Below are 26554 nucleotides of genomic sequence, written 5' to 3'. Positions count from 1 at the left end.
ACCCCTCCCTCCTCCGGGAAACCCCCACCCCGAGATTCCCTCCCAGTTTACCCCGCAGCACCGGGTGTGGGCCGAGGCCGCGTCTCCACGATTCAGCCCCGACCCGCCCGCGTCTCCGCCCCTCCTACCCTCTCGGTGCTCCTTCAGCTCCCTGGTTGTGGGGCTTCTGTGCAGCCAGGTCTCAGGAGCCCCTGAGTGCTGGTGGTTCTGTGTTTTAGTTGTGATGTTGACGTGGTCGCGGGAGGCGGCGGGCGCAGCCGCTACCTGCGCCGCCATCTTGTTTCCTGTCCCGCTCAGCGCCGTTTGAGTTGCCTGATGCAGAAGCGAGGACCTGGTAATGGGCGTGCAGTCTGAGCCCACCTCCCGCCGCCCCGAGCGCCTGAAGGGAGCGCTGCTGGGGAACGGGCCGGCGCAGCTTCCATCCGTCACTGTGGGTGGTTGAGGGCTGATGGGTTTTGGTATCGTCGGTGGCCCTGGTGGCTGTTTCCTAGTGGTGGCTTGCCCAGGGCTTTCATGGTTTGCCGCTGAAGGTCTCTTGTCCTCGGGAACCTGCTCAGGACCAGGCCGACCTGGACTGCGGGTTTCCCTCTGGGCTCGGGTGACCGTCAGGGCAGGTTTAGTGGTAAACTCAGGTTTCAGTAAACCAAGCTTCTGGAATTCGGTGGCCCTGGTGGAAGTTTCTGTTGTGTTTCGCAGTTGGATTTTGACATTTTCTCTAGAAGCTAAACCAGGGGTCCTTCCCACAACCCTTCCAGTGGTTTCCTGAGCTGCTGAATACACTGCGAATTACTTTTAAGCTTAAACTAGCATGAGCGAATTTAGCATCTTCAACTAAGGTTCCTGACTAGTGTGCCCTCCTCCTGCTTCAAACACCACCGTGACGGTTAGAGAGGCAATAGCCCTCTTATAACACCAACTGATGAAAATGAGGGCAGACACCAACAGCGAAGGACAGCAGAGGGAAGGAGAGAAAGAGGGGTGCTTCTGCGGCTACAATTACAACAAGGGGCAAGTCCTGGGCCTGCCTAGCTACAAGACACCTTGTCTCTGAGATAATAAACGTCTAGTTTTAGGTCATTCCACCCAATTAAGGAGCTGTCTGAACTGACACGGGCCCATGTTGGTCATGCTGCTATGTAACCTGCTTTTTTCTCACTTAACAGTATGTGACTTCACATTTCTCTGCCAATAATGTAGCTTGACAGTGTCTATGATGACGTAACGCCTAAGTTACCTTGGATGTCCTGTCTTCTTCTCCCATGTAGCCTTGTTCACCTGTTTTGAACCTTTTTCTAATATTTCTTGTGTGATTCTATCTCATACTAGTTGCTTGTTAAATTTTTAATAAAATATGAGAGTAAGGATATTGTCATATTTTAATATGTTGATAAACTATGGGTATAAAATAGTTTTAAAGCCCAGCTGGTGTTGCTCAGTGGTTGAGCATCGACCTGGGATCCAGGAGATCATGGTTCGATTCCCGATTAGGGCACAGGCTTGGGTTGCCGGCTCGATTCCCAAGTAGGGGGCGTGCAGGAGGGAGGCGATCAATGACCCTCTCTTATCACTGTTTCTGTTTCTCTCTCTCCCTTCCTCTCTCTGAAATCAATAAAGACATATTTTTTAAAAATAGTTTTAAATGGTTAAAAATGCTACCTAAAAGCTGGTGGATAATTTCTGCTCACTTGTGCTGCAGCACAGACTTCTGTACAACTAAGGATTTATGTGATGTCTTTTTTGTTCCTTCAAGACTTTATGTCCTGACTCTGCAGAATTGGTCCTAGGAGAGAGAGGTTAGAACATCTTATATCTCTTCCAAACAAAGAATGAGACGGTTATCAGTGCTGAGAAGTTTCACTGGGTTGTTCTGATGAGATGATTAGAAGACAAAGAAAAAAACAAGAAAGGATGTTAGAAAGAAAAGATTACTCTAAATGGAAGGCCCGGTATGAAAAGCAGCTGATTAAGAACACACCTTACCGGACGTGTTTTTAAGTGAAATCTCATTTGACATATTGAGAAACTCTGCCGGCAAACCCTCGTAATTTTTCTCCTTCAGTATGCTGGTGATTCCATAAGAAGCAAGGTGCCCCCTATATTCCCAGAAAGAACATTTTGCCAAGACAAGAAACTTCCGTAAGCGCAGTGCCTCCCGCCCGCTTCCCCCTTCGCCCTGGAATCTTCCTGCTGCAAGGACACGGCCGGTGCAGACGTCTTGTTCCCACGAATCAGTCCTGCTCTCTCAGGGCCCAGGGTCCATCAGAGATGCACCAAAGCCACTTGCTGCTGACACACTGGAGTTAGGTTTCTTGGTATGGGGACGATGAAAAGAAATAGTACATAATACGTGAGGTGCTTGACTTAGCACAGTGCCCAGCATATAATCAAATGCATACGCTCCCCTCTGATCCCCACTCCCCTAGCTCTGACGTCTCTAAGAAAGGCTGTTTCGACAGTACAGGAGTGGATTTGGAAGCATCCTTAGAAAATTTTGTGACAAATAGAGTAGCGTTAAAAGACTCAAATGGTCTCAGCTTTGGGACAAAGAAAGCTTCCAGAGATAGGAGATGCCATCCATTGAAACAACTTGCTCTACCAGAAGATAATGTTGGTTTGTTATCACTAAATTTTATTTTTCAGAAATTCCTCCAATACGAATACATGAAAGTGGGCACGTAGGGGGAAATACAGCATAGTAATTACTTAGCCGGGAACCTGAATCCTCTTTCCGATCCCAGTATACGAAGTGCCGACAGTACCTTTACTGAACAAAAACACGTACGTATAAGCAGATCTGCACAGTTCAAACCTATTTTATTCAAGGGTCAACTGTAGATTTATTTCCAAGTATTTGTGTGATACTTGGAAATAACCCTGTTAAGTCAACAATGAAAACACGGCGCATTCATCGTGCATTATTAAAGATACTAAAATAATGCAGATAATGGAGTGATTGGCATGGTGATAAGTGGCATTATGTGTGTCACTGTCATTGTTAATAATTTTTATTTTTTTGGTTGAATAAAAATGTATTTTCATAAAAATTAAAAAATTCTCTTTCTGGCATTTATTCGCAATACCTAGATAGGTTAGTGTACTTCTGTGACTATTTCCTCATTAGTTCTATGGGATAAAAATATATCAAATACAGGAATAATATAAGGAGGACATGTGGTGTTCAGTGGTAAGCACACAGCAAGTGGTGATCATGGTCCATTCATCTGACAAATGCTGAAGCGTGAGTGTGTACCGGACACAGCCATGCGATTGTCTCCTGAAGCAGGTCTCGGTTTCCTCAGGGTAACGTGTGGAAGAGAGGGCCGACCTGGGCTTTGCAGCACCGATTTTGTGGCATTGTCATCACCGCATTGCTACTTCATGAGAACCACAGGTTCCACTACGGAGAAGACAGACTTAGACACTCTCGGTTCTGTAGAATTTTTCATCCATGTACAGTATCCTTAATATTGGTTATTGTTTTGGTGAGCTAGGAGAGCCCAGTTAAGCATCAGAAACACAGATTCAAATCCCAGCTTGGCCAAATACTAGCGAGGAGACCTCTGGCTATATAGTTAATGCTCTGTGATGTGGATGGTACAGTAATACCTATTTCAGGATTTTTTAAATTTAGTTAATGCCGTTGACATATAATTCATGGATGCTACCTGTTTGAAGTTGAGATGGAGTTCTGACCAATGAATGCCCGTGTAACCATAACCACGAATTTCCTTCACCCCTAAACCTTTCCTCAAGCCTTCTCCCCGACAGCCCCATCTCTACACCTAGGCCTGTGTCTTTGATCCATTTTTCTGTAACTATACTTTTGCCTGTTCTAGAATTTCATATTATTGGAACCACACAATATGTACTCTGGCATATGACTTCTTTCACTCAGAATAATATTTTTGATATTTATATTGTTACAAATCTGAGTAATTAATCCCTTTTTACTCTACCCCATTCCATGTATGTGCCACTTTGCTTACCCATTAATTGTTGTTGGAGCTTGAAGTTATCTATAGTTTTGGGCCATTATGGAAAAGGCTGCTATAAATACTTGAATAGAGCCTTTGGAGTATATATTTTTATTTTCTTGGGATTGCTAGGCCATCTGGCAAACTGCCAATCTGTTTTCCAAACAATGGTAATCGTATCATTTTATATCCCCGCCAACCACATAGGAGAGCTTGGGTAGCTCCATTCTTGCCAACCCTTGGTACAGACTTTCAAAAACATTTTTACTTTAGCCATTCTAGAGAGTAGGCAAAGGTATCTCACGGTGGTTTTCATTTGTACTTCCCTGGTTACTGACGATTATGAGTACATTCTCAAGCGCTTAACGGCTGTCTTACGCAGGCTTGTTTCTCCCTTTCCCAGATACTGGTTCTACATGGCCACAAGCCTGCCTGTACCTTATAATTTCTGATACTTTCAACCAATTCTTTAAAAACATTCTAGCCAGTCTTCCTAGTTGTTTTCACAGTTTCAAGGGTCTGAACAATGCTCAGGTATCATTACTGGAAGTGTAATTTCTTGTTTCTACTTCTAAAGGGGGTGAGTCTAACATGTTCTGTTGAGAATGTTTTCTGATGCTTTCCATGAATTTCTCCTCCTAAAATCAATTTTCCTTTTTATTTTTTTTTGTCTATCTTGCTGTTCTCTAACTTCTTTCGATGCTCAGCCTGTTTTTTTTTTTTTTTGTTTTGGTTTGGGTTTTCTGTTTTGCTTTGGTTCTATTTAATAGCTTGCTTAAAGGCTATACATTTCCCCTAAAAACCACCTACCAGAAGTATTCAGTACACACACACAATCTGAGCTATACAGTAATTAAAATTATTTTTGAAATTCCATTTTGATTACTTGGTCATGTTATTTCAAAATTTGTTATGTAATTCCCCTACTTATTGTCTTTTAATGGCCTGGTATTTGGTCAGATTTTGTAAATGTTTAGAATCTGCTTGAAAAGAAATCCTATCCTTCAGTTATTTAGTAAACCATTCTATGAAGGCAAGTTAAGTCTATTTTTTAATCACATTGTTCAAATGACCACTAGTTTTGTCTGTCTGTATGCTAGTTTGTACTGTGTCTACCTGGTTAATCTGGGGCTGCACTTACCAGTAGTTTTTCTTACATGGTGTCAGGTTAGATTTGCGAGAGAAAGAAGGAAGTAAAGCAGCAGCTGTTTCTCCTGGAAGGTCCCTGAGGCCAGAGATGGTGAATGACGCAGAAAGAGGCCCATCCAGTGGGCTCTAGCTTACTCTAACCCTCGCCCAGTCCACGGGCAGGTCTTCCTGACCAGCAGAGGCCCCAAGCCCTAAGTGAAGCGCAGCAGCAGTAGTAGCTGCATAGAAGCAACAGCTACCCACAGACTTCAATAGCTTTCCTTCCCGGACTCGTGTCAGCACTGAATATGTGTCTGCTGCAATTTGTCCACGTACGGCCGTGTTTCAGGAGAGCTGAGGGGAGTCTGACCCTCCAAGTCTCCCTTCCCACCATCACTCCCCAGTCAGTTCCTTCCACAATTTTCAAAAGACCTCTTTTCTATGACAAATCCTTCATTCTGCAATATTCACAGGAGCTTTGCTGTCCTGATTAAGTCCTAAGAAACTATTAGTTCTTTCAAATACTTACAATGTGATGTATTCACCGTAATTTCTGGCCGGTATCCACTTTTCTTGAATACATTGATAATAGCAGATACATTTTATCTTATTTGCCCCCCCCCCTTTTTTATTTAAGTAGAAACTATAGGTCTGGGCTCTTAGGGTATGATTTCAATTATTTCTACACACTGCAGAATTAGAGATTTGGAAATCCTGAGTCTACAGGACTTGGCATACTTCCCTAATGGGCTGGAATGGTAAATGAATGTTTGACTTTATTACAAAAAATACTTGCAGCTAGGGAATTTGACATTTTTATGAAATTCTCATCAGTCTCATACCCCCGAAAGTACCCTGAAGATATTTTTTAGGTTCTCAAATATATTTTCATGACAAATGGCTCACATGCTTAACTATATGTATTATAGAATATGGTTTTGTGAACCAATGTCACCCCAATAAATTCAATTAAAAAAAAGCTACTAAACTATAACACTATGTTCAGCATAATGTTTCTCAGTAAGTTCCACTCAGATATTCTGTAACCCTGGAGATTTTTTTAAGGCTCCTCTCCCAGAGGTTCTTTCTGCTCCTAGAGACCTGGGGAAGGACCAGGGGATATGCATTTCTCACGAGTTGCCCAAGAAGTCCAACAAAGGTGGCTATGGATTTCTTCTGGGGAAAGATAGGACTAGAAAAATATTCAGAAATACATCAACCTACTATTTATGTCCTTGGGCCTTTCTACTCACCTATATCACCTCAAAAAATGGAATAAAATAAAGAGGCAAAACAAAACTACCACCATCTCCAATTTTTCTGGGCCATCCAACCTGTTTCCAGAAGTCTGCACCTCTAAATGTAACAAACATGTAATTTTGTGAGTTAAACGTTACATGTAATGCATTTTAATGTTCCTAAACAAAAAGAACTTAAAACCCTCTTAGAACAAATTCAGAAAAATTATATCAACATTTTACTGTAAGAGCAAACTGAGTTCATGTAAAAATATAGTTTAAAAATAAGTATTACTTTATTCACTGAGTGATTGTGACTCAAGATTTGTTCCTTAAGAGGGACTTTTCCTGCATACCCACTTCCTCGTGCGCATTTTTACATAGTGCTGAAATAACTGACATCCGTAAATTGTTCCACGTAAAGAAGTACAATAATCTGTCTAGAAACAAAATAATATAAAACTTACTCTGAATCATGGTAGCAGACTTGTCGGCCTGGCCAATGGGAACTTCTTGCAATGCTATTTTCCTTAATAACCTTATTTGACCGGATAACAACTACTGCTAATTAAAAACCACCAGTAGAGAGGCTCTTTCAAGACAACAGATTAGCCTTTTGAATGAGTTCAAATTCCTCACCCTCAACTGGAGTCAATCAACAGAGATCCAGGGCTGTGCAGCACCTGACACCACAAAATCCCTTGGAATCAGTTTTACTTTTGGCACATAATAGTTCCCCACTTGAAATTTCTTTGGCTTTTCCCGCAGCCTCATTAGATGGCTTAGGAAAGAGACCTTCCTCGCACCCCTCCCCCAGCAGCTGTACCGTGTGGCCCGACAACACGTCTCTCCCACGGAAACGCGCAGTTTCATCAGGAGAGGACTCTTTTATCTCCCACTTCCTCTACCCTTCATCATCTTCTTTCTGTCTTCTCCTTGGCCACTTGCTGAATGGATTGCATAGAAGAAGAAAGTTAAATCCAGGAGGAGTCATGAGATGCAGCAAAAAGAAGACAGCACTCCATTTAATTAAGATGCTCCCTTCTGGATGAATTAGTCTAGCATAAATGTTTTGAAGTGGATTCCGCTTCTGATGGTCAAAGACAAACCGATGGAGGCGAGGATTAGAGATGACATTTGAAGAGTTACGTATTTTCCAGCATTTGCACTTAAAATTATTTCAAACAAAATCTCAAATGTTTCATGGGACATGTCTGAAAAAGTAACTAGGGGTTCGATTGGATAAGAACAGCTGCCGTGCTGAGAGATAGCAACTTACACTTGATAGTCACGGGCTCTTAATTCAGCCCGCCCATAATAACCAATAGGTTTAATTAGATAAGACAAATGTATCTGAATCCACTTGGCGTCTGACTTAGGCTAAGCAAGCTTTGGGGAAAGTGATGGATACTTGTGTTTCCTTTTAAAATCTGTGGAACTAGGAGAAACGCCTTGGTAGAAAACTGAAACATGAATACGAAGTATTTATCAATAACATTTTTAAAGAAAAATACCTACCAATCATAAAAACTATTTATTTTAAAAATTACTGTTTCCTCTCTTGTTTTCCATACATCCCAGAAACCCAACACTTGAGTTGGTTTAGGTCTGCAATGTACAGACAACTTTGTGAGGTAAATATTTCTTTATTTTCTTACACTCTAACTCTACAAATGCTGTTAGGCCATAAAAAAATAACAAACCTAAAAGCTATAAGAAACCAATTTCCACATCCTAATTTTTATTAGCACCTGGGAAGGAGTATGAGCTGTATTAGCAGTATGAGCTGTGCACAATGTACAACACCGTAGTCAAGCAGCTGCGTCCGAGCCAAACACACTGCATCTGTGGCTTCACAGTAACACTGGCTGGTTTTCTCAAGCAAGAAGTAGATGTCCTCCACATGTGAAATCATGCTTCAATAACGAGATCACTTCAAATTACATAAAAATGTTCCTAAGATCTACCCAGTGGAAGGCAAATCGTTACTGCCGATATTAGAGTAACTGTCTCGTGGTTTTATAAAATCCATACCCCTCAGATGTAAGAGCTTAACACTGATCACTAGTTAACACTACCTGCCATATACTTAATACTAACAATTCCACAAAAAACATATTAGCATCCAATAATGAAACACTACTTTAAAAAAATCGTTTTGTGATAAAGTTTCTTCTTTTGTGTGCAATGAAAAGACTATTCTGTTAAGTTGTATGAGTTCATTACATATTTTGGATATTAACCCCTTACCAGATGTGTCGTTGGCAAATGTGTTCTCCCATACAGTGGGCTCCCTTTTCATTTTGTGATGGTTTCTTTTGCTGTGTAGGAGCTTTTTAGTTTGATGTAGCCCCATTTGTTTAGTTTCTCTTGCCTTAGATGTATTGGCAAACATATTGCTCTGAGAGATGTCTGAGACTTTGCTGCCTATGGTTTCTTCTAGGATTTGTACGGTTTCATGCCTTACATTTAAGTCTTTTATCCATTTTGAATTTACTTTTGTGTATAGTATACGTTGGTGGTCTAGTTTCACTTTCTTGAATGTACCTGTCCAATTTTCCCAACACCATTTATTGAACAGACTGTCTTTACTAAATTATATTCTCTTACCTCCTTTGTCAAATATTAATTGAGTGTAATGACTTGGGTAGATTTCTAGGATCTCTGTTCTGTTCCATTGATCTATATGCCTGTTCTTGTGTCAGTACCAGGCTGTTTTGATTACACTGGCTTTATAGTATAACTTGATATCTAGTAGTGTGATCCCTCCAACTTTCTTTTTCTTTCTCAAGATTGCTGCAGTTATTGGTTTTTTTGGGTTTTTTTATTTCATATAAATTTTTGGAGTATTTGTTCTAGATCTGTGAAATATTCCACTGGTATTTTAATAGGTACTGCACTGGATCTAAAGATTGCTTTGGGTAGTATGGACATTTTAATGAGGTTAATTCTACCAATCCATGAACAAACAATCCAGTTAAAAAGGACCTAAATAGAGACTTCTCCAAAGAGGACATACAGAAGGCCAAGAGACATGAAAAAAAGCTCAACATTGCTAATCATCAGAGAGATGCAAATTAAAACCACAATGAGGTATCACTTCACACCTGTCATAATGGCTCCATCAACAAATCAACAAACAACTCGTGCTGGCGAGGGTGTGGACAAAGGGGAACCCTGGTACACTGCTGGTGGGAATGCAGACTGGTGCAGCCACTATGGAAACAGTATGGAAGTTCCTCAAAAAATTAAATACGGAACTGCTATTTGACCCAGTTGTTATCCCACTTCTAGCAATAGATCCCAGGGAGCCTGAAACGCCAATCGCAAAGAACGTATGCACCCCTATGTTCATAGCAACACAATTTACAATAGCTAAGATCTGGAAACAGCCCAAGTGCCCATCAGTAGCTGAGTGGATAAAAAAGCTGTGGGACATTTACACCAGGGAATACTATGCAGCTGTAAAGAAGAAGGATCTCTTACCCTTTGACACAGCATAGAGGGACCTGGAGAGTATTATGCTAAGCGAAATAAGCCAGGCAGAGACAGACAAATAGCACATGATCTCACTCATATGTGGAATCTAATGAACAAAATCAATTGATGAATAAAATAGGTCCAGAGACAAAGACTCATGGAACAGACTGAGGGATCTCAGAGGGAAGGGTGGGTAGGAAGAGATTAATCAAAGAACTTACATGCATATATGCATAACCCATGGACACAGACAATAGTGTGGGGAAGGCCTAGGGTGGGGGGCGAGGAGGAGGTAGAAGGGGGTCCATGGGGAAAAAAAGGGGGATATCTGTAATACTTTCAACAATAAAGATAAATTTAAAACAAAAAAACAGTATTCTTTTGAAACTAAAGTGTAGTTTAAAACTAGAGATTCAAGTAATTTACAGTTGAGCTGTATCTCTTTATGATGTTAAAGTATATGTATCATTTTTAAGGGAAAGAGTAAGAACTAGCGTGCATGTGCCACAGGCCTAAGTGTGTGAAAAATAATTCCACTTTTTTTTTTTTACTTAGCTATCAAATCTTCTACCTCATTCTTACTTAATTGATCCACTTTGGGTGTTAAAACTCTGTAACTGACGTTAAACTGACAATTTCTCTAAAGCAGGCTCACAACTGAGATGTCACATCACATCAAATCAACAGCCAACAAACAATACTTCTGTGCATCAAAGGCATGGGGACAAGGCTCCGAGCACCGCATAAAGGGACGAATCAATACAGAAGGTTGTAAACGCATTAAAAGATTAGAGATTGCTTTAAACAAACAAACAAAAATTTCATAAACAACTTGTACCTAACTTACACAAATAGCTAATGCTCAGATAAGTTTCATGATACAAAAAAGGCATTGCAGAAGACAAAAAATTTTTTTAAGTAATTCAACAATTTTATATTAAGGTCAATAAATTAATCAATGTACATTGTCTTGCATTCTTTAACTACTAAGAAGAGACATTTACTGTTCTAAAACATCTTTCATTTACTCAAAGACCTGAAGCAATTTAATAACTTCTTAAGCTCTTTTCCAGATACGACAATCCGGTCTTCAAATTATTTTTACCACAACGTTATCTTCAAAGAACTGAGTTGTTAGTCTTTCGTTGAAACTCAAACGTTCAGTCTCTTGAAGAATCAATTTTGCATTTTCCTGGAAGGACTATCTGGGATTCTGATGGAAGCTTAACTTATTCAGGATGACTTCAGAAACACACCCTTGCCACAATGTTTATCCAATAGGTTTAATGTGTGAGTTTTCGTATGTCATCGGATTTTGGTTTTCCATTTGCAGTCTAAAGCAGCAGGATAAATGTGACTCTTTTGGCCCCTTCACTTCTTTTCTTTTTGTCCCAGCACTTTTCTTGATGGGAAAAAGACACAAAACAACCCAGTAGAAGACCATGAAAATGTGCACAGGCACTGGAAGGTGATGGGATAGCCCAAGTCCAGTGTTGGGTTAAAAACTGCAACATTCCATGATTTTCTATATTCTGATTCCACATGCACTTTTAACAATCATTTACAGAATCCCAGAAAACAATATGTAGGGAGGGCCCAGCCAATGGAGCAGACAAGTGGTACTCTTCCGACATCATAAAGTTGGCCTCTATAAAGGTGTACAGAAACTCTGCGTTAAAAGAGAAAATGAAGGAGGAGGGGTGAAATTGGCACATGGCTTCTGGCCTCCGGCCCTAACCCAGGGAAAACGTGAAGCCAGACAGGCTACCAGCTGCTTACTCATTTTGTTGACTAGACTGTTGATTTAGCCAGCTGTACTTTGTTTTCCTGAATAAGGAATTCCTTGGCAAATTCCTGAGAATCAAATATCAAGTTCTCTTTTAATTTTTTAAGCTCAAAATCATGGAGAATCTTGACTATCATTAGCTTTTCTCGCTTGATTCTGTCCAGAACATCTTTTGGAACATCAGGGATCATCCAAGCCACCAAAAATTTAACTAAAAATACAATGTGCTAAAGAAAACACCAAAAAATAAAAGACACTGTTAGAATTGTCAAACATTCAGCAGGAAGTTCTTATAAATAATTTCATTCATTCCATAAACTGTGCTCAGTGCAGGAGGTCCAAGGAAAGTAAAAAAGATAGGGTCCCAGTCCTGAAACTTTCCTATAAAGACCAACAGTGAATAGGTAAATAAATTCTAAAATGTGTAATACAGAAATTGAAGTTGAACATGGTTATTGAACAAACTCTTTATCCACGCTGCCTCCTGAAAACCTAATAAAATATTTGAAAATTAATTTTAATAAACGATATAACTCACAAAGACAAAAAGAAAAGGAACAGTGATAATACACTCCAGAGAAAAGAAAGCTGGCACTTAAACTTGCAAAGGGTGGTATGGTGACTTAGCTCATCAGAAAAGCTCAGGAAAGAAAGTACTAAGGACTTTGAAGGTGTAAGTGTGGGTGGAGTTGAAAACAAGAGGATTGGTTAAAAATGTGCATAAGGAGCAGTTGAATTACCAGAACCTCTCTACCCTCCGCATCCAGGTATTATTTCTCTCTAACCTCACCCTGGAAGCAACTGAAATGAAAACAGAAAGCTGTGAACTCAGGGACACCAGAGACCGTGAAGGATGGAGACATGGCACCATGGGAAACAGGGACTGAGTGAACTGGGCATGCTGCGTCCTGAGATCCCTCCCCCCTCCCGCCTGGCTCAGCTGTCAGCACACAGGCGGCCATGAAAGAGCTCAACAGACAGGCTAGAGGCTTTCTCTCCGGGGAAAATAGCTGCTCTGTGAAATTAGAGCTGCAGATATCAAAATGTTTTCAGTCTCAAAGGAAAAGGTCCCCCCACTATTTCATTGCACTACAGGGGAACCTACCGAGCATCACTTCTCAAGTATGCACACAGAGCTTATAATCAGCTCTCACTGCTTCGCTCTTAAATATGAGCAGATTGCTAAGAACTACCAAATATGTAAGCAAGTATCTAACATGAAAGAAAAAGACTGAAACACAAAAATAGGAGCTAAGAGGAAAGAGAGTAATGAATGGAGACAACAAATAGCAGACTAAAAAGACAAGGATATGATTCTGTCTATTTAGAGCAAAGAAAAAAATGACAATTGAAATTTCAGAACAGGAGGTGTAACATCTGAATGACAGAAGTCCCAGAAAGCTGGAACAGGGCAAAAAGGAAATTATCAAAGAAACGAGACAAGCACATTTTCTCAACTTGAAGGGTAAATATGTTTTTAAGACCTACGGGGTTTAGCGAATGCCCAGGACAATGAATTTGGTCCAATATAAAGGAACTGTCTTGTGAAATTTCATAAAAGAAAAACTATTGAGAGAGTTCTCAGATTATTGACATATAAAAAGGTTATAAAGACTGGGGGATCAGAATGGCACCACACTTTATAACGACACTAAAAGAGAGCAGACTATGGAGTAATGGCTCAAAAAATTTCAGGAGGACCGAAATAAAGTCGGTTGAAAATTTTTCAGGGAAAACGACTTTCGATCTTGAATTATAGACCAATTAATCATCTATAAGGAAAGAAAATACATTTTTAAGATGCAAGTTTTAAAAAATTGATGGCCTATGGTTTTCCTCAGCAAATAACTGAAAGAAGTGCTTCATTAGACTAAGCTAGCAGTCCCCAAATGGGAGAAACACAGATTGCAGGAAACAGAGTATTTAATACAAGAGAAGGCGAAGAGCAGTCCCCCAAAGACTGCTCAGAGCCTGCGATGATTGAAAAAAATTAGTAAGAATAAACAAAAACAAACACAAAAAACCCCAAAAGATTCCTAGTGCAATTTACCTAGTGAAAGGTTATGAAATATGTGGAAATGAAAGAGAGATAAATTCATAAAGAACTGAGAGAGAGAAAGAGAGAGAGAAAGAGGAAAAACATGCGGAGGAATATTACATAAGACTTCTCTCTTTTTTTATCATGTAAAACTATTTGACTCTTTAAATTACTTACGTGTATAAAAAAATAAAGAAAAACTAATTAGGCTTTGTGTGCCTGCAGTAGACTTTTCCTTTAGTATTGGGATTCACTGCAGAGTGAAAAAGTACCTTATGTTGACTTGTCTCTCCCTTATTGGCTTTCACGTCTCACGATCTGTAGCACTCAATTTGTGTCTTAGTCAGTTACCACCTCTGAATTTGCTCTTTGTTACTGCATGTCTTATATCTATAATTGTACTAGAAATTCCACAAGGGAGAAACATAAGATAGTGGACAGAGCAGAGGCTTGGGAGTGAGACGTCTGTCATCAAAACCCAGGTTTAATATTAGCTGGTTATCTTTAAACCAAATACCTAATTTTGCTAAGTCTCAGATTCAGTTTTTAAGGGTGAAAAATAAAGCCTAACTTATAAGGTTATTAGTACAGCCTCTGGAAACAATATATAAAAGCATTCAGTAAAATCAGTAGGTCCTCAGGGTCATATTTTTTCTTTTCTGTCACCTTGGAATCTTCAACAATCATACGTGAATAATAGGCAATCATTATACTGAAAATATCCCTAAGTTGCTTTTTATGACAACAAATATGTCAAAACAATTTGTTGAGATAATGCCAATTTTCTTCTGAGCAAGTCCCTTTAGAAATACATGACTGAAGGGAGCAGAGACTCACTGGAATGAGTGTTAAGAAGGGCTTACCTCCATAACTATGATGAAGGTCATTTTGGCAGCAAGGACGTGCCAGAACTGCATATTATGGAAGTATTTCTGATCATGATCAGGAGGATATCTGTAATCTCTGTACCTGAAAAACAGAAATACAAAAAATTAGCTACAGCTTCAAATAGAGGGACCTAGCATAAGTTCTTCTTACTCTTCTTAAGAGACTTTTCTAGTTGGCCTCAAAAGTCAAGTCAGAGTCAGATAACTGCTACCATGAAAAATTTATCTTTCTTGTACAGGTAAAAATCATGGCCAAATGTTGCTTATGAGTAGTCTAGATAGACGTAGCAGGAGACACAAGTGAACCTTCTTTCCTGCCCTTCAAAGACAAACTTTGCTTTCTCCATCCCCTCTCTTCCTACCCCTTAACACCGTTGGTTCCATCCATCACCCCAGTGAGACCACCTGTCTCCTGTCATTAAATTGAAGGAACATTTTAATCCTCAACTTACTGGATCTTTCAAAAATAAAACTTGACATTGTTGACCATTTCTATTTTCTTGAAATTCTATTTTCTCTTGGCTTATCTGACACTAAAGTGTGTTGTTTTTTTCCTTACTATCCTTCTGGAGTGTTCTCAGCACTCAGCTCTGTGAGCTCATTGTTTTCTACAAAGTTGTTAGAGGTTGATGTGCTTCAAAGTTTTAGTCTAGGGATGACATCAAGAAATATGACAGTATCCATGCTCTTAAAGACTATGCTATGATTCCTCTAGATGCAAATATGAAACATAACATGCTTTTGTCCACCTGTGTTGCAACATTTTGCTGTTTTTTTGTTGGAACCCAAGATGAAGCAATTGATTTAAGATTTAAGTTAAGGAGCCTTGATGCTCTTATCTATCAAATATCTATCATCTATCTATCATCTATCTATCTATCTATTTATCTATCAATCATCTATCTATCATCTACCTACCTATCTAGTAAAATATAACATGATAATTATATACATATTATATACAGATTATATACGTAATCTTTAAATCCTAGAGTAAAAAGATCCTCACAGGACATGAGACACTACGTGTGGAAACCATAGGTTTACAAATCCAATTTCACACTCACTGCATGAAAGAAACCCTTTAAGTGGAATGGATGGTGAACTAATCATATTTTTACTTCTTTTTCAGTCTTTCTTTTGAAGACATATAATTAATTTCAAGTACATTAAATGCCCATTAATACAACAATGCTGTATAGTCTATAGATATTACAACTTGGGCCAAGGGGCATTTGTTGGTGAGAAATCTTTCCAATAATTTAGAAAATAAGAAACAATTCAAAATTGACACGATCTTTACCCATGATATTCTCTAACTTTGGGACATTCTACGTTTCCAAATGAGAATCATACGTGTGAATTCTAGAACTGATACACTTGATTTATCTACGATTTTTAGTGCCCCAAGTAAATCCTTTACATTGTAAAGCATGAAGGAAATACAGAACTTAAGAAATACATTTAGAAGGCAAAATTAAAGCCTAAGAAAACAAGAGAAAACCTGCAAGTGGTGTAGTCTCGTTTTTCCGAAGGCGCAGTGTGGTTTGGTAAGTCAGCTATCAGGAATATTGACAGGCTGTTATTGACGTATCCTCTCAACGGCTCACTGGCATTTGTTGAGTAGGCATAGTAGTACACTAAACGGGGAATCATGTCTGATGTAAATGCAACAATAAAAGCCTAAAGGATAAAGCAAGAGGGAGATTATGAGCTAGGAATCTAGTTTTTTAAATGTCTGATTTGTGCCCTGGCTGGTGTGCCTCAGTTGGTTGGGCGTCACCCCATGCACCAAAGGGTTGCTGGTTCAATTCATGATTAGGGTACATGCCTGGGTTGTGGCTCATTCCCCGGTGTGGGGCGTGCTGGAGGCAGCCGACTGATATTTCGCTCACATCAGTTTCTCTTTCTCTCCCTCTCCCTTCTTCTCTCTCTAGGAATCAATAAAAAAAATCTTTTAAAAAAAAATGTCTGATTTGTATCTCCCTCAGTTCCATGTGCCATACGGATGCAAAATAATTAAAATGCTATTATAAATTATGTCAATATATGAATCTTTGGCCTAAAACATGAAATTCCTCATTTACAGAATGGTCTAGTAGTCCAAGATTTCACAGCTAGAAAGTGAAAAAGTTAGAATCGAACCCAAGTGTATCTATCTAAAAAACCACGCCCTTTCCATCACGCCTTTCTATCTCCTACGTTTCTTATTGTTTCATGCTGCAGATCCACTGTCCTTAACCGAATTTACTTGCCTGGACCAACACCCAACTCCTTTTCTGGTTTGAGATTTTTAGAGTTTTGCTTATTTTATTTGTCTTTTCAATGAGCCAAATTTTTTTCTTTTGTGCCTCACCCGAGGATATTTTTCCCATTGCTTTTCAGAGAGAGTGGAGAGAGAAACGTTGATGTGAGAGAGACACACAGACTGGTTGCCTCCTATGCACACCCATCAGGCTGGGGATCGAGTCTGCAACCAAGGCACGTGCCCTTGGCTAGAATTAAACCTGAGACCTTTCAGACGGAGGGATGACATGCTCTAATCACTGAGCCAAACTGGCTTGGACTCAATGAGCCAATTCTTGATATACTTAGCAATTATATTGCTTTTTGTTTGTTTTCTAATTTGATTATTCCTGTTTATATCTTTATTAATTCTCTTACTACTTTCTACTGATTAGCTTTACATTTTTGCTTAGTTTCTTAAATTACATGCTCAGCCCATGTTTCCTAGTCTTTTTTAATAATAAAAGCATTTATTTATTTACTTTATTTTTAATCCTCACCTGAGGATATGTTATTGATTTTTAGAGACAGAAAGAGAGGATGAGAGAGAGAGAGAGAAAGACATCAATGTGAGAGAGAAACCTGACCGGGCCCTGACAGGGAACTGAACCACAACCTTTCAGTGTACCAGACGATGCTCCAACCAACTGAGCCATTCGGCCAGGGTGGGGGAATTTATTTTTATTTCTATTTTTTAATAAATGCTCCATAGACGTAACAGGTAAATGTTGCGTATTCTCTAGCTGTAGTATACAACTTTACATATAATCAAGATTTAATTGTATTATTCAAATCCTTTATACCATTACTTGTTTCCTGTCTACTTTGTCACATGCTACGAAACAGTATTGTGGTATTTTAATGAGAATGATTTTATAATTTTCCTTGTATTTCTAAGAGTTTCCATGTCACAGATTTCTCTATGTTGTTTACTGCATAAAAGTTTGGGGATGTTTGACCTTTACGGACTGTCAGCAGATGAAACCAATGCCAGTAAAGATTGAGCTAAGCATCATTCACATCTCCCTACCCCCAAGAAAACAAAATACGAAGTTACCCCACCAAAACAGGCCCACTTACATTACTAGCCACAGAAAGGACAGCCATTCCGTAAAGGATGTCTTGCCAAACACCTATGCTATGAGCTTTAGCAGCTACAGGTCTCCTGTACTGAGTCGTAAGTTTCCAGGCATCCACGCGGATCTCTATGATGTTATTCAGGAGGGCAAGGAGAGGAGCCAAAGGAAAAGAGGCCACAAATAATGTAACAAATCCAAACTGGATAACTGTAGGGAGAAAAGAAAAATTTGTGAACTCACTGTGGAGAGGAAAAGAGAGAACACTCTGCCCAACGCCTGCCGCTTCCTGCATTCTGAAGGATCTGCACCAGCAAACGCTCCAGGTCCCTTTCCAGCTGCCTACTTCCCCCTCCCCACGAGAAGCACAGGGACTCATTTACTTCCTAAAAGGGAAGGAAAAACTGGGCATGCATAGCTCAGTTCCATCCTGTCCTTGCTGTTTCTTCTGAGATCTGCTTATCTAAAGCAAGCATCTACTTTTGTTAGATAAGATATTCTTCTTAAAGCACAGTCTTTTATTATAGTCTATGTTTAGGTCTATGCTGGTCTAGCCTTTACACTGGTACTGCCACCATAGTGAGGTAATCAAGTTTTTCTGTCTTGCTAACCTGAGTACTTTCTGAGATCAGGGATAATGCCTCATTCATTTGTATGCTGCCAATAGCCAGCATGCACCGGGTATATAAAAGTACTGAACTATATGCCTTATAAATTAATGCATTATTTAAGATTAGTAGAAGCTAACAGATAAAAAAGGCAGTGTAAAAAAAAGATATTTGAGAATAAACCATAAAGTGAATTATCTAAAGCAACAGAAATATTTATGAATTATATGCAGGCAGAGGAAATATGCATTTTCTGGGGGAAAAAGTATTTGTTAAAGTCCTGATCCTCTGTGATATCTTGACATCTTTCTAAGTACATTTTACTCTCCTCATTAAGACTTAACACCTGGTAAGTTGGCTTCTCTCCCCATTTTTAGTTTTTTGTTTCCAACAATGCTTGGAATAAAAAAACCCCATGCAACTAGCAGTCTGGGCTGCCCACATGAGTAAAAAATAATAAGAGATACAGGAATGGCTTTCCATGGAAGGATGAAAGAAAGAAGCTTCCACTAGTCCTCTACTTTTAGGCAAATCTTGAGTATTTCTGGGTTTCAGCTTTTCTTTTAAAATTCTCTCATTGAAAATCAGCCTTGTCATCTACTAAACCAAGTGAACAAATCGCCTCATTTTCTGCCTTCTTGATTGACCCAAGAAATAACAAATTAAGGGGAAGTAGTATGGAAAAACAGCTTAAACTTTCCATGTTCAAATTCTAGATCTTTACCTAAAATCTTTGTGACCCATGGAAAATTAAACTATCCACGTTTCAGTATCCTCTTAAATAATAACTACTCTGTGGAATGTTTCAAGATTAGAGATAATGTATGTTAAACATCTAGAATAAATTCCTTAGTTGTGTCACAATAAACGGGAATCAATGTTACAATTCAGTGATAATCTCTGATGCATTTATATACAAATTCATTTGAAACATATACAATTAAAAATTATAGACTTAACACTCCATAAAGCAAAGACTACCTAATTTTATAGCCAGCTATATAAAATAGACTTCTCTTTGTCCTAAATTTATCTATTTCAATCCAGGTATCATAGATATGCACTACAGTGGAGAATCAGTAACAATTTCAGGCCATCTCATTCATTCCACTGTGATTTTGTGGGCCTTAGGAATAAGTTTAAAAAATTGTCCTCCTTAATTTCACCAGAGAAGCAGAGAAATATCACCAAAAGGAAACACTGAGTAGACTATACAGGCAGAATTTTATCTCAAGATTTCTTCTCTGTTCAACCCTTAGAGTATTTTATGCATTTATTTGGGTTTCCCTTGAATAACTGCTTTTAGCCTTCCTCTTTTCAGCATGAAATAAAGGAAAAACTCAATGTATGTCAGTAGCTGGAAATGTTTTTCAACTTACCCTCCCACTGAGATGTCACTGAGGCATACAAAAAAAAGAAACAGCTATTTTTAAGCTCATTTGAGACAGGTATTAAAAAGGTATTACTTTATTTTGTTCAATATTAACATTCAATTAATAGGAAAAATATATCTAAGATTGGTGTTTTACAATTAAACTTCATTCTACATTCTATTTGGTGGGCAAAGTCAATATGGAACCAATCTTTTCTATAGCCATCCATCTATCTTCTCACCCACTGTCCAATGATTTATTGAACACCTATTATGTCCAAGGCAGGAAGAAATACTAAGAGCTGAAAAAACATTTATTTTACTCAGCCTTAGTCTACATTTCAAGACATGTGGTTGAAAATTACCTGTTTCTAAGTATTCATAGAATAGCCCAAGACTTCCAAAAGTTTCAAGGTCATGATCCTGCTCCCATCGACTGTATAACTTCTCAGAGTTGGTCCGAGATTTTCGGCGTCTCCACCAATTCAGAACCCAGCTGTTGGAAGTGACAGAAGTAAATACATGAAATAGAGTTTTTATAAAGGGTTACAGAATCAGAATCTTAGATCTCGAAATTGGCAGTGAGAGAGGTTAAGTAACTTAGGATCACAGAACACGTAGAGCAAGTCCAAATCAAAATCTAGTGTTCTTTTCACAACACATGCTAAGGTCAAAAGTTACTTATTGGGGTGATTAAGAAAACAACAAACCCTGAATCTCCCAATGGAAATATATTTATCCAGAGAAAGTTCTGTTAAAAAGCATGCGGAGGTCACCATAGGGCTGCTTTTTTCTATTTAATTTACTAACCTCTATCTTGTCATGATACTAAGAAGGACACATGAGAAATTGGTTACAATAGAAAATGCATGACAGCAAAAATGCAGAGGCTTATCTAACACATGAAAATAAATGCAGTAATCCTAAACAACATATTACCTAACTAAATTCCATAGTATATAAAAAATAACACATCATGATAATGCTGGATTACTTTAAGGAACAAAAAAGTTTTTACTTTATTAGAAAATCAATTAATGTAATAAACCACATCAACAGATTTAAGGAGAAAATATAAAGTCATGTCAACGGCTGCACAAAAATATACTTGATATATTTCAAGCCCCTATTGGTGACAAAAAGGTAGAAAAAGAAGAAAATTGCCTCAATCTGATCACAAGCACCTACCAAAATTTGGGGCAATTTAGAAACATTCCCTTAAAAACCAAGAACAAAATAGTGTGCATGATCACACTTAAGACTCTACCAGAGATCTTAGCCAGCACGAAAGACAAAAAAGCCAAAAAATAAAAATAAAAACTGAAGGAGTAATCTATAATTGATAATGAACTCTGATTGTCTGCACCGAAAACCCAAATGGAGTTGGACAAAAATGATTAGAATTAACCAGTTGAGTATATGAATATACTTCATTCCTATATACCCACAAAACACAGGTGTAAAAAAAATTTTTTAAAAGATGCCATTTATAACAGCCATTAAGATGAAAAGTACTTAGAATTGGATTTGACAAAAGATGTATATAACCTACATGGAGAAGTTTAATTCTTTACATACAGTCACTGAAGTTCAAAATAAAAGTTCATGAGTAAAAAGACTTGGCATTATAAAAATGGCAGTTGTTTTTATTAAAACAATTGTGATTCAATTTTATTGAAACAAATGTAATTTTAATAAAAAGAATTAAAATGCTTTTCATGTCAAGTCTGACAAGATGCTTCTAAAATTTATACAAAGACAAAAGACCATGGATAACCAAGGTATTTCTATATATGAAGAATAAGGTGGTAAAACTCATCCCACCAGGTATCAAGATGTATCATGAAGCTGTATTAAGAGAGTGTGGTGTCGGTTCAGGGACAGGCAAACCAGGGAACAGAATAAAGACCTAGTAATAGCGCTGCCCCTGGTAAGTGGCATATGTGGTATTATAGATACCAGGAGGGTGGGGAAGAGGTACTTCTCAATGAATGGTAGCACAATTTTTTTCTCATTTTTAAGTATCAGTTTTATTTTTTCCTCATTGATGCAGAAGATAATTCACTGTAACATTAAGTCTTGAAAACAAAACAGGCAAGCATGACAAAATTTTGTCAACAATCTAGGCTCAGAAATTTAACGGGCTTGGAAGAGGAATACAATATTCTACTTTTGTTAGTTCTGTCCTTGGAATTCACTAAGGTTATCTGGTAGAAGAACTCTGTGTTGTAAGCAGGTGGTTGTGTTGAGGGTCTAGGGAGACAGGAGGAGGAGCCCAGTTCGTTGGGAGACGGGGTGTTACTGACAAGGGAGATGTCTGTGTGTGTCTGTGGGTGCGCATGCATGTGTAAGAAATTAAATTTGAGCTTCATATCAAACACAAAATCTTTTCCATACACATTAAGAGAGAAAGATGATGTTAAAATTAAGAGATAAGTATATTAGAATATATTTTTGATCTTGGGCTAAATCTCTCATGGTTACTTAAATCAAGCAAAAACGTCTAAGTCACACATACGGATAAATGGCTTCTTGAATGTTTCCGAAGACCTGTTTCCCCGTCATTATGATGGTCAGCTGGGTTGTCAGTTCTATGAGACAGCCTCCAGGATCACACTAGTCAGAGGCGGGGAGTGAAGAGAGAAGTGAATGATGAAAGATGGAACATTTGCAACAACAGAAATCCGAAACCAGAAGATCGGAATCTGAAGATTTGGGTTGAGCTGGATACTAAAGGGACATAAAGAGGTATTTAGCTCAAAAATAGTCCAAGCACGATCGCAGACCAGTGCCAGGATAGCTGCATTAGATTCAGCCGTGGGATGTGTTAGTTAAGGATTTCTGGATCTCATTCTTAGAAAACTCTACATCTTTATGTCTAGGTTAGGGCTGAAGTTATTTTTCCGATGTGATTTGGTTGCACAGCCAGGTTCGGGAACCACTGATATGGCCTAACTCTAACCCATGGCAGAGCCCCTCTGCGATACTTAGAGGAAGTCGTCCCTCTTCCTTTGCAGGAAGCCTTCGGGAACATAGAACTCGCTTCCTTCATTTGAGAGCTTGTGTCTTGCTACCAACAATAAGCACAAAATAACTTCTTGCCCAAAAGGAATGGGAACGTCTATCAGATGACAGGATTCTAAGACCAATATTCTCCGGAGGTGGCGTTAGTGTCTTACACTTCTCTTGCAATTTGAACAAAGGAGTCTGTGCTGGGCACAAAAGGGGTATCTAGTTAACACTGAGTTACTGAAACCATAAACCTCACCTCTCAAGAGAGTTCTCACCTCTTCACTTCTCCACACATGAAACATATAGGTGTACTTTCCGGGGTAGCCCACAAACTTCCCTTTAAAGAAAGCTACGTAGAAACACGACGAATAAAAATTTACAAACTGAAACAGGAACATTTTCAAGGTCAGGCTGCTTTCGTACTCCTGGTAGGTTCGAGGAATTTCTGGTAAGTGAAAAACACCAAGGTTTAATCATGCACCTTGCCGTTTCTTCTTAAAGTTTTTACTCCCTGGGACAAGTGGGATCCTAGTCATATTTTATGAGAGCCCGGTGAAATGTTTCCCACTCTGGTCATAACAGACCAATATTAGGCTAACTGCAGATTTGTGCTAGTCTTTCTACTGGAGACTTTGTACTAACTAATCACTGGAGAAGCCTAGGAAGTGGTCAGTATTACATTTAGAGGGGTGACACACTTGCCTGGAGTCACACAGTCCAGAAAATGAAATTCACACCCGTATCAGACTGCAGGGCCTAGTGCTCATCCTGACACACTAGATAGCCTGTAAACATACCAGATCTCTCCCTCTCTCCCTCTCCCTCTCCCACCCTCTCTCTCACACACACACAAACACACACACCTGTTTTCAGTAAGGTTTAAACAAAGTAAACTCCTATCAAGGGCAGGGGATACTTTGCAAACCAAATTGTGTTTTTGTCTCATGAATTAAATGGCTATATAAATGCTTATCACGATCTATCATTTAATGAATTACAAAGATAAGAAAATGTGAGATGCTCTTCACACCAGAGTAAAGCATCACGAGGCATAAAAGAGCATGTTTTTCTGAGCTGATGAGCTCCCGATCCAAACAAATTCATGACTTTTTCAGTGATACGGAAATACATGTATTAAAGACAGATAACACCTCCATTTTGATGCATTCTTACAAAATCTCAAAAGTGAATACAAGTGTTTTTTTCCATAGAAGAAAACTGCGATTTTTAAAGTACTTCCCTTTTAGGTGTTACCGGCTACGATGTTTTTGTTGTTGCTAGCAGAAAAATAGACGTAAAACTGAGGGAACAACTCCAAATTGGAGGATCGTGTTTAGTGAAAGTTGCTGCCCAGTGCTTACTCCAGTCTGGGCGAAAGAGGTGCTCTTTTGAGTCACATTGGCCATGTCAGTGGACAGGTTTAGAGGAGGAGCTGCTGGACAGAGAGCACTCAGAGAAGCAGCTGAGGCCTTGAGCTGTCTCTGATCTATTTCCAACTTGCTGGGGGCAAAACCAGAAGCAACTCCGCTCTGCGCTACTCTCCCGGGCTCAGTCTCCCACTTCACCTGCGCCCCCTTCACCTCCCCTTGTGGCTTTAGGAGAACTTTCAATATCCAAAACAGAAAACAATCTGGGTTCTAAGACATTGCAACTGAAAAGACAGGCACTACAATTTAAATTTATTAAGGAGAAGCTGATCATTCTATTTTTCTCATGATGTTTTTCAAAACCAAATACCTTCTAAAAACCATACACATGAAATAAAAATTATCTTTGCCTTGAGAAAAGTAAAGATTTTACTTAGGATTCAACTAGCCCCATCAAGGGACGATTAAGACAAGAATACGCAGAAAGATCTACAGAGTCCTAATTCTTCTTAGGTCTTCTTGCACTATAGTGGCCTGAACGTAGCTGTTAGGGGATGCTGAGGTACCAGGCTGTGGGTCTACCTACAGAGCAAAACTGCCTTAAAATGTGACTTTAAAAAATTAACTCCCTGGGGGACGACCCAAAAATGGATGTGTAGCATTGGTAGGAAGGCTTTTTCAGAGTCGTATTAATGATCTGGTCAGCTTACCCATCTTCGTAATCCAGGCAGATATCTTTTCGTAAAAGAAATTCAAGATCAAGATGACTATAAAGTTCAAGCATGACCCACTGAGTGACGTGGTTATCTGAGGGGTAAGGAAGCTTTTGACATGTTTTAAGGATGCTTCACTTTCCATGAAGCTGGCAAATGTAGCAAAGACTGACAGGCGGTACACAATCACAGCTACCATGCACGCGAGGACAAGAGACATCTGCGGAAGGGAAACAGAACTGGTCACTCTGGTCCTTGTATCCGTGCTGCATGCATATCTGAAACATACTATTCTCTTCATCTCATTGTATTACGTTTAGCAGCTCTGACCAATGGTAGGAAATGAACAAGGGGAAGGTAAAGCGTTAGAGATAAAGCATAGGGTGGCAGCTGAGGAAGTCTAAAAGAGAGAAGTATTCATGGCCCATCCTCTAGCAAGCGTTTTGAAGCATGCAATGGACTGAAGTATATCAGAGAGAAGGGGAGAAGGGGGGGTGGGAAGAGATTAACCAAAGAACTTATGTGCATATATGCATAACCCATGGACATAGACAGGAGTGCAGTAAAGGCCTGGGGAGGGGGCAGGAGTGTCATGGAGGGGGTCAAGGGGGGAAATAAATATTCCATCTGTAATATTTTCAACAATAAAGATAAATTTTTAAAAAAGAAAAAACCAGCCAGAAGGCCAAATCCTGCCTGTGGCCTTACTGGTTCTGGCATGGCCCCAGAGTTAAGAATGTATTTTGCATTTTTCAAGGTTGTAAAGAAAAATAAAGAGAATTATGTGCCAGAGACTATTTGTGGCCCACAAAGCCTAAAATACATCTGGCCTCTTTACAAAAAATGTTTGCCAACCTCTGCTCTAGATTGTAGTTAAACATGTAGCATGAAGATGACTTACTTTCCCAAGAAAACTACATTTAAAGATTGTATTTCATTTCCCCATCAGAGTGTTGCCATTAGTGGCCGGATATGCATGACAGTTTGGATAACTTGTATGGATTTGGTATAAATTTTGTGTACTTCCCACATTGCAAAAACACAAAGATCTAGGGAGGGCTTTATATCAACGACTGGAGAATTTTATTCTGAAAGTTGAGGAACTGAATCAAACTGAATAAATACTAGAAATAAAAGGTAGGATAATCTTTCTGGGACCACACTCTAGAATATTTCTCCAGGAGTGTCCCAAACTGATTGTCAGCCCCTTAATTCTACCCTCTTTCCTTAATGATTTTTATATCACTTAAGAAAATACATATTTAAAATAGAAAAACAAATAAACAAAAAATGTTAAAGATAAGAAATTATGGGACAATATGGACTGCTGAGGTTAAGCTATAGTCTACAATTGCTAATTGTTTATACCTCAACATGCTAAACTCTCAGAGGATAACATAATTATTTCCCTAAAATTAAAGTCCAACTGTAAGAGGGCACACATCTGGAAGAAGGGGGGCAGGAAACAAATCATGGTGATGGAGGAATCTATTAGCCAAAAGGCATGGAGGACACCTGACTCCCTCAAAATGGGATACGACAATTAAATTCTTCAAATAGACAAAATAACATTTTTCTTCTGTTTACCT

The 26554-nt window shown here is 39.0% G+C and overlaps 1 protein-coding gene across 11 annotated transcripts in view; it reads right to left on the bottom strand.

Annotated features, from left to right (window-relative positions):
- Window positions 1-9252: 9252 nt before the first annotated feature.
- The window catches only part of ANO5 (anoctamin 5), a 53306-nt gene continuing 36004 nt past the window's right edge, over window positions 9253-26554 (bottom strand). For 6 of the 11 annotated variants that reach the window (XM_081153114.1, XM_081153115.1, XM_081153119.1 and 3 more), the window contains 8 exons: window positions 24963-25185; window positions 23161-23330; window positions 22392-22489; window positions 20239-20369; window positions 17898-18103; window positions 16036-16214; window positions 14508-14613; window positions 9253-11833 (listed from right to left, as the gene is read on the bottom strand). In XM_081153114.1, the coding sequence (XP_081009240.1) occupies window positions 11612-11833; window positions 14508-14613; window positions 16036-16214; window positions 17898-18103; window positions 20239-20369; window positions 22392-22489; window positions 23161-23330; window positions 24963-25185 (1335 nt within the window). In that variant the 3' untranslated portion in view covers window positions 9253-11611. The remainder of the gene's footprint in view (window positions 11834-14507; window positions 14614-16035; window positions 16215-17897; window positions 18104-20238; window positions 20370-22391; window positions 22490-23160; window positions 23331-24962; window positions 25186-26554) is intronic. The other 5 variants (XM_081153112.1, XM_081153117.1, XM_081153121.1 and 2 more) reach the window with 3 other exon arrangements.

The sequence above is a fragment of the Miniopterus schreibersii genome, assembly GCF_964146895.1.
Source record: "Miniopterus schreibersii genome assembly, chromosome: 12".
Classification (NCBI taxonomy): domain Eukaryota; kingdom Metazoa; phylum Chordata; class Mammalia; order Chiroptera; family Miniopteridae; genus Miniopterus; species Miniopterus schreibersii.
The sequence above is the reverse complement of the archived record's forward strand: the minus strand, read 5'-3'. Positions and strand labels throughout refer to the sequence as shown.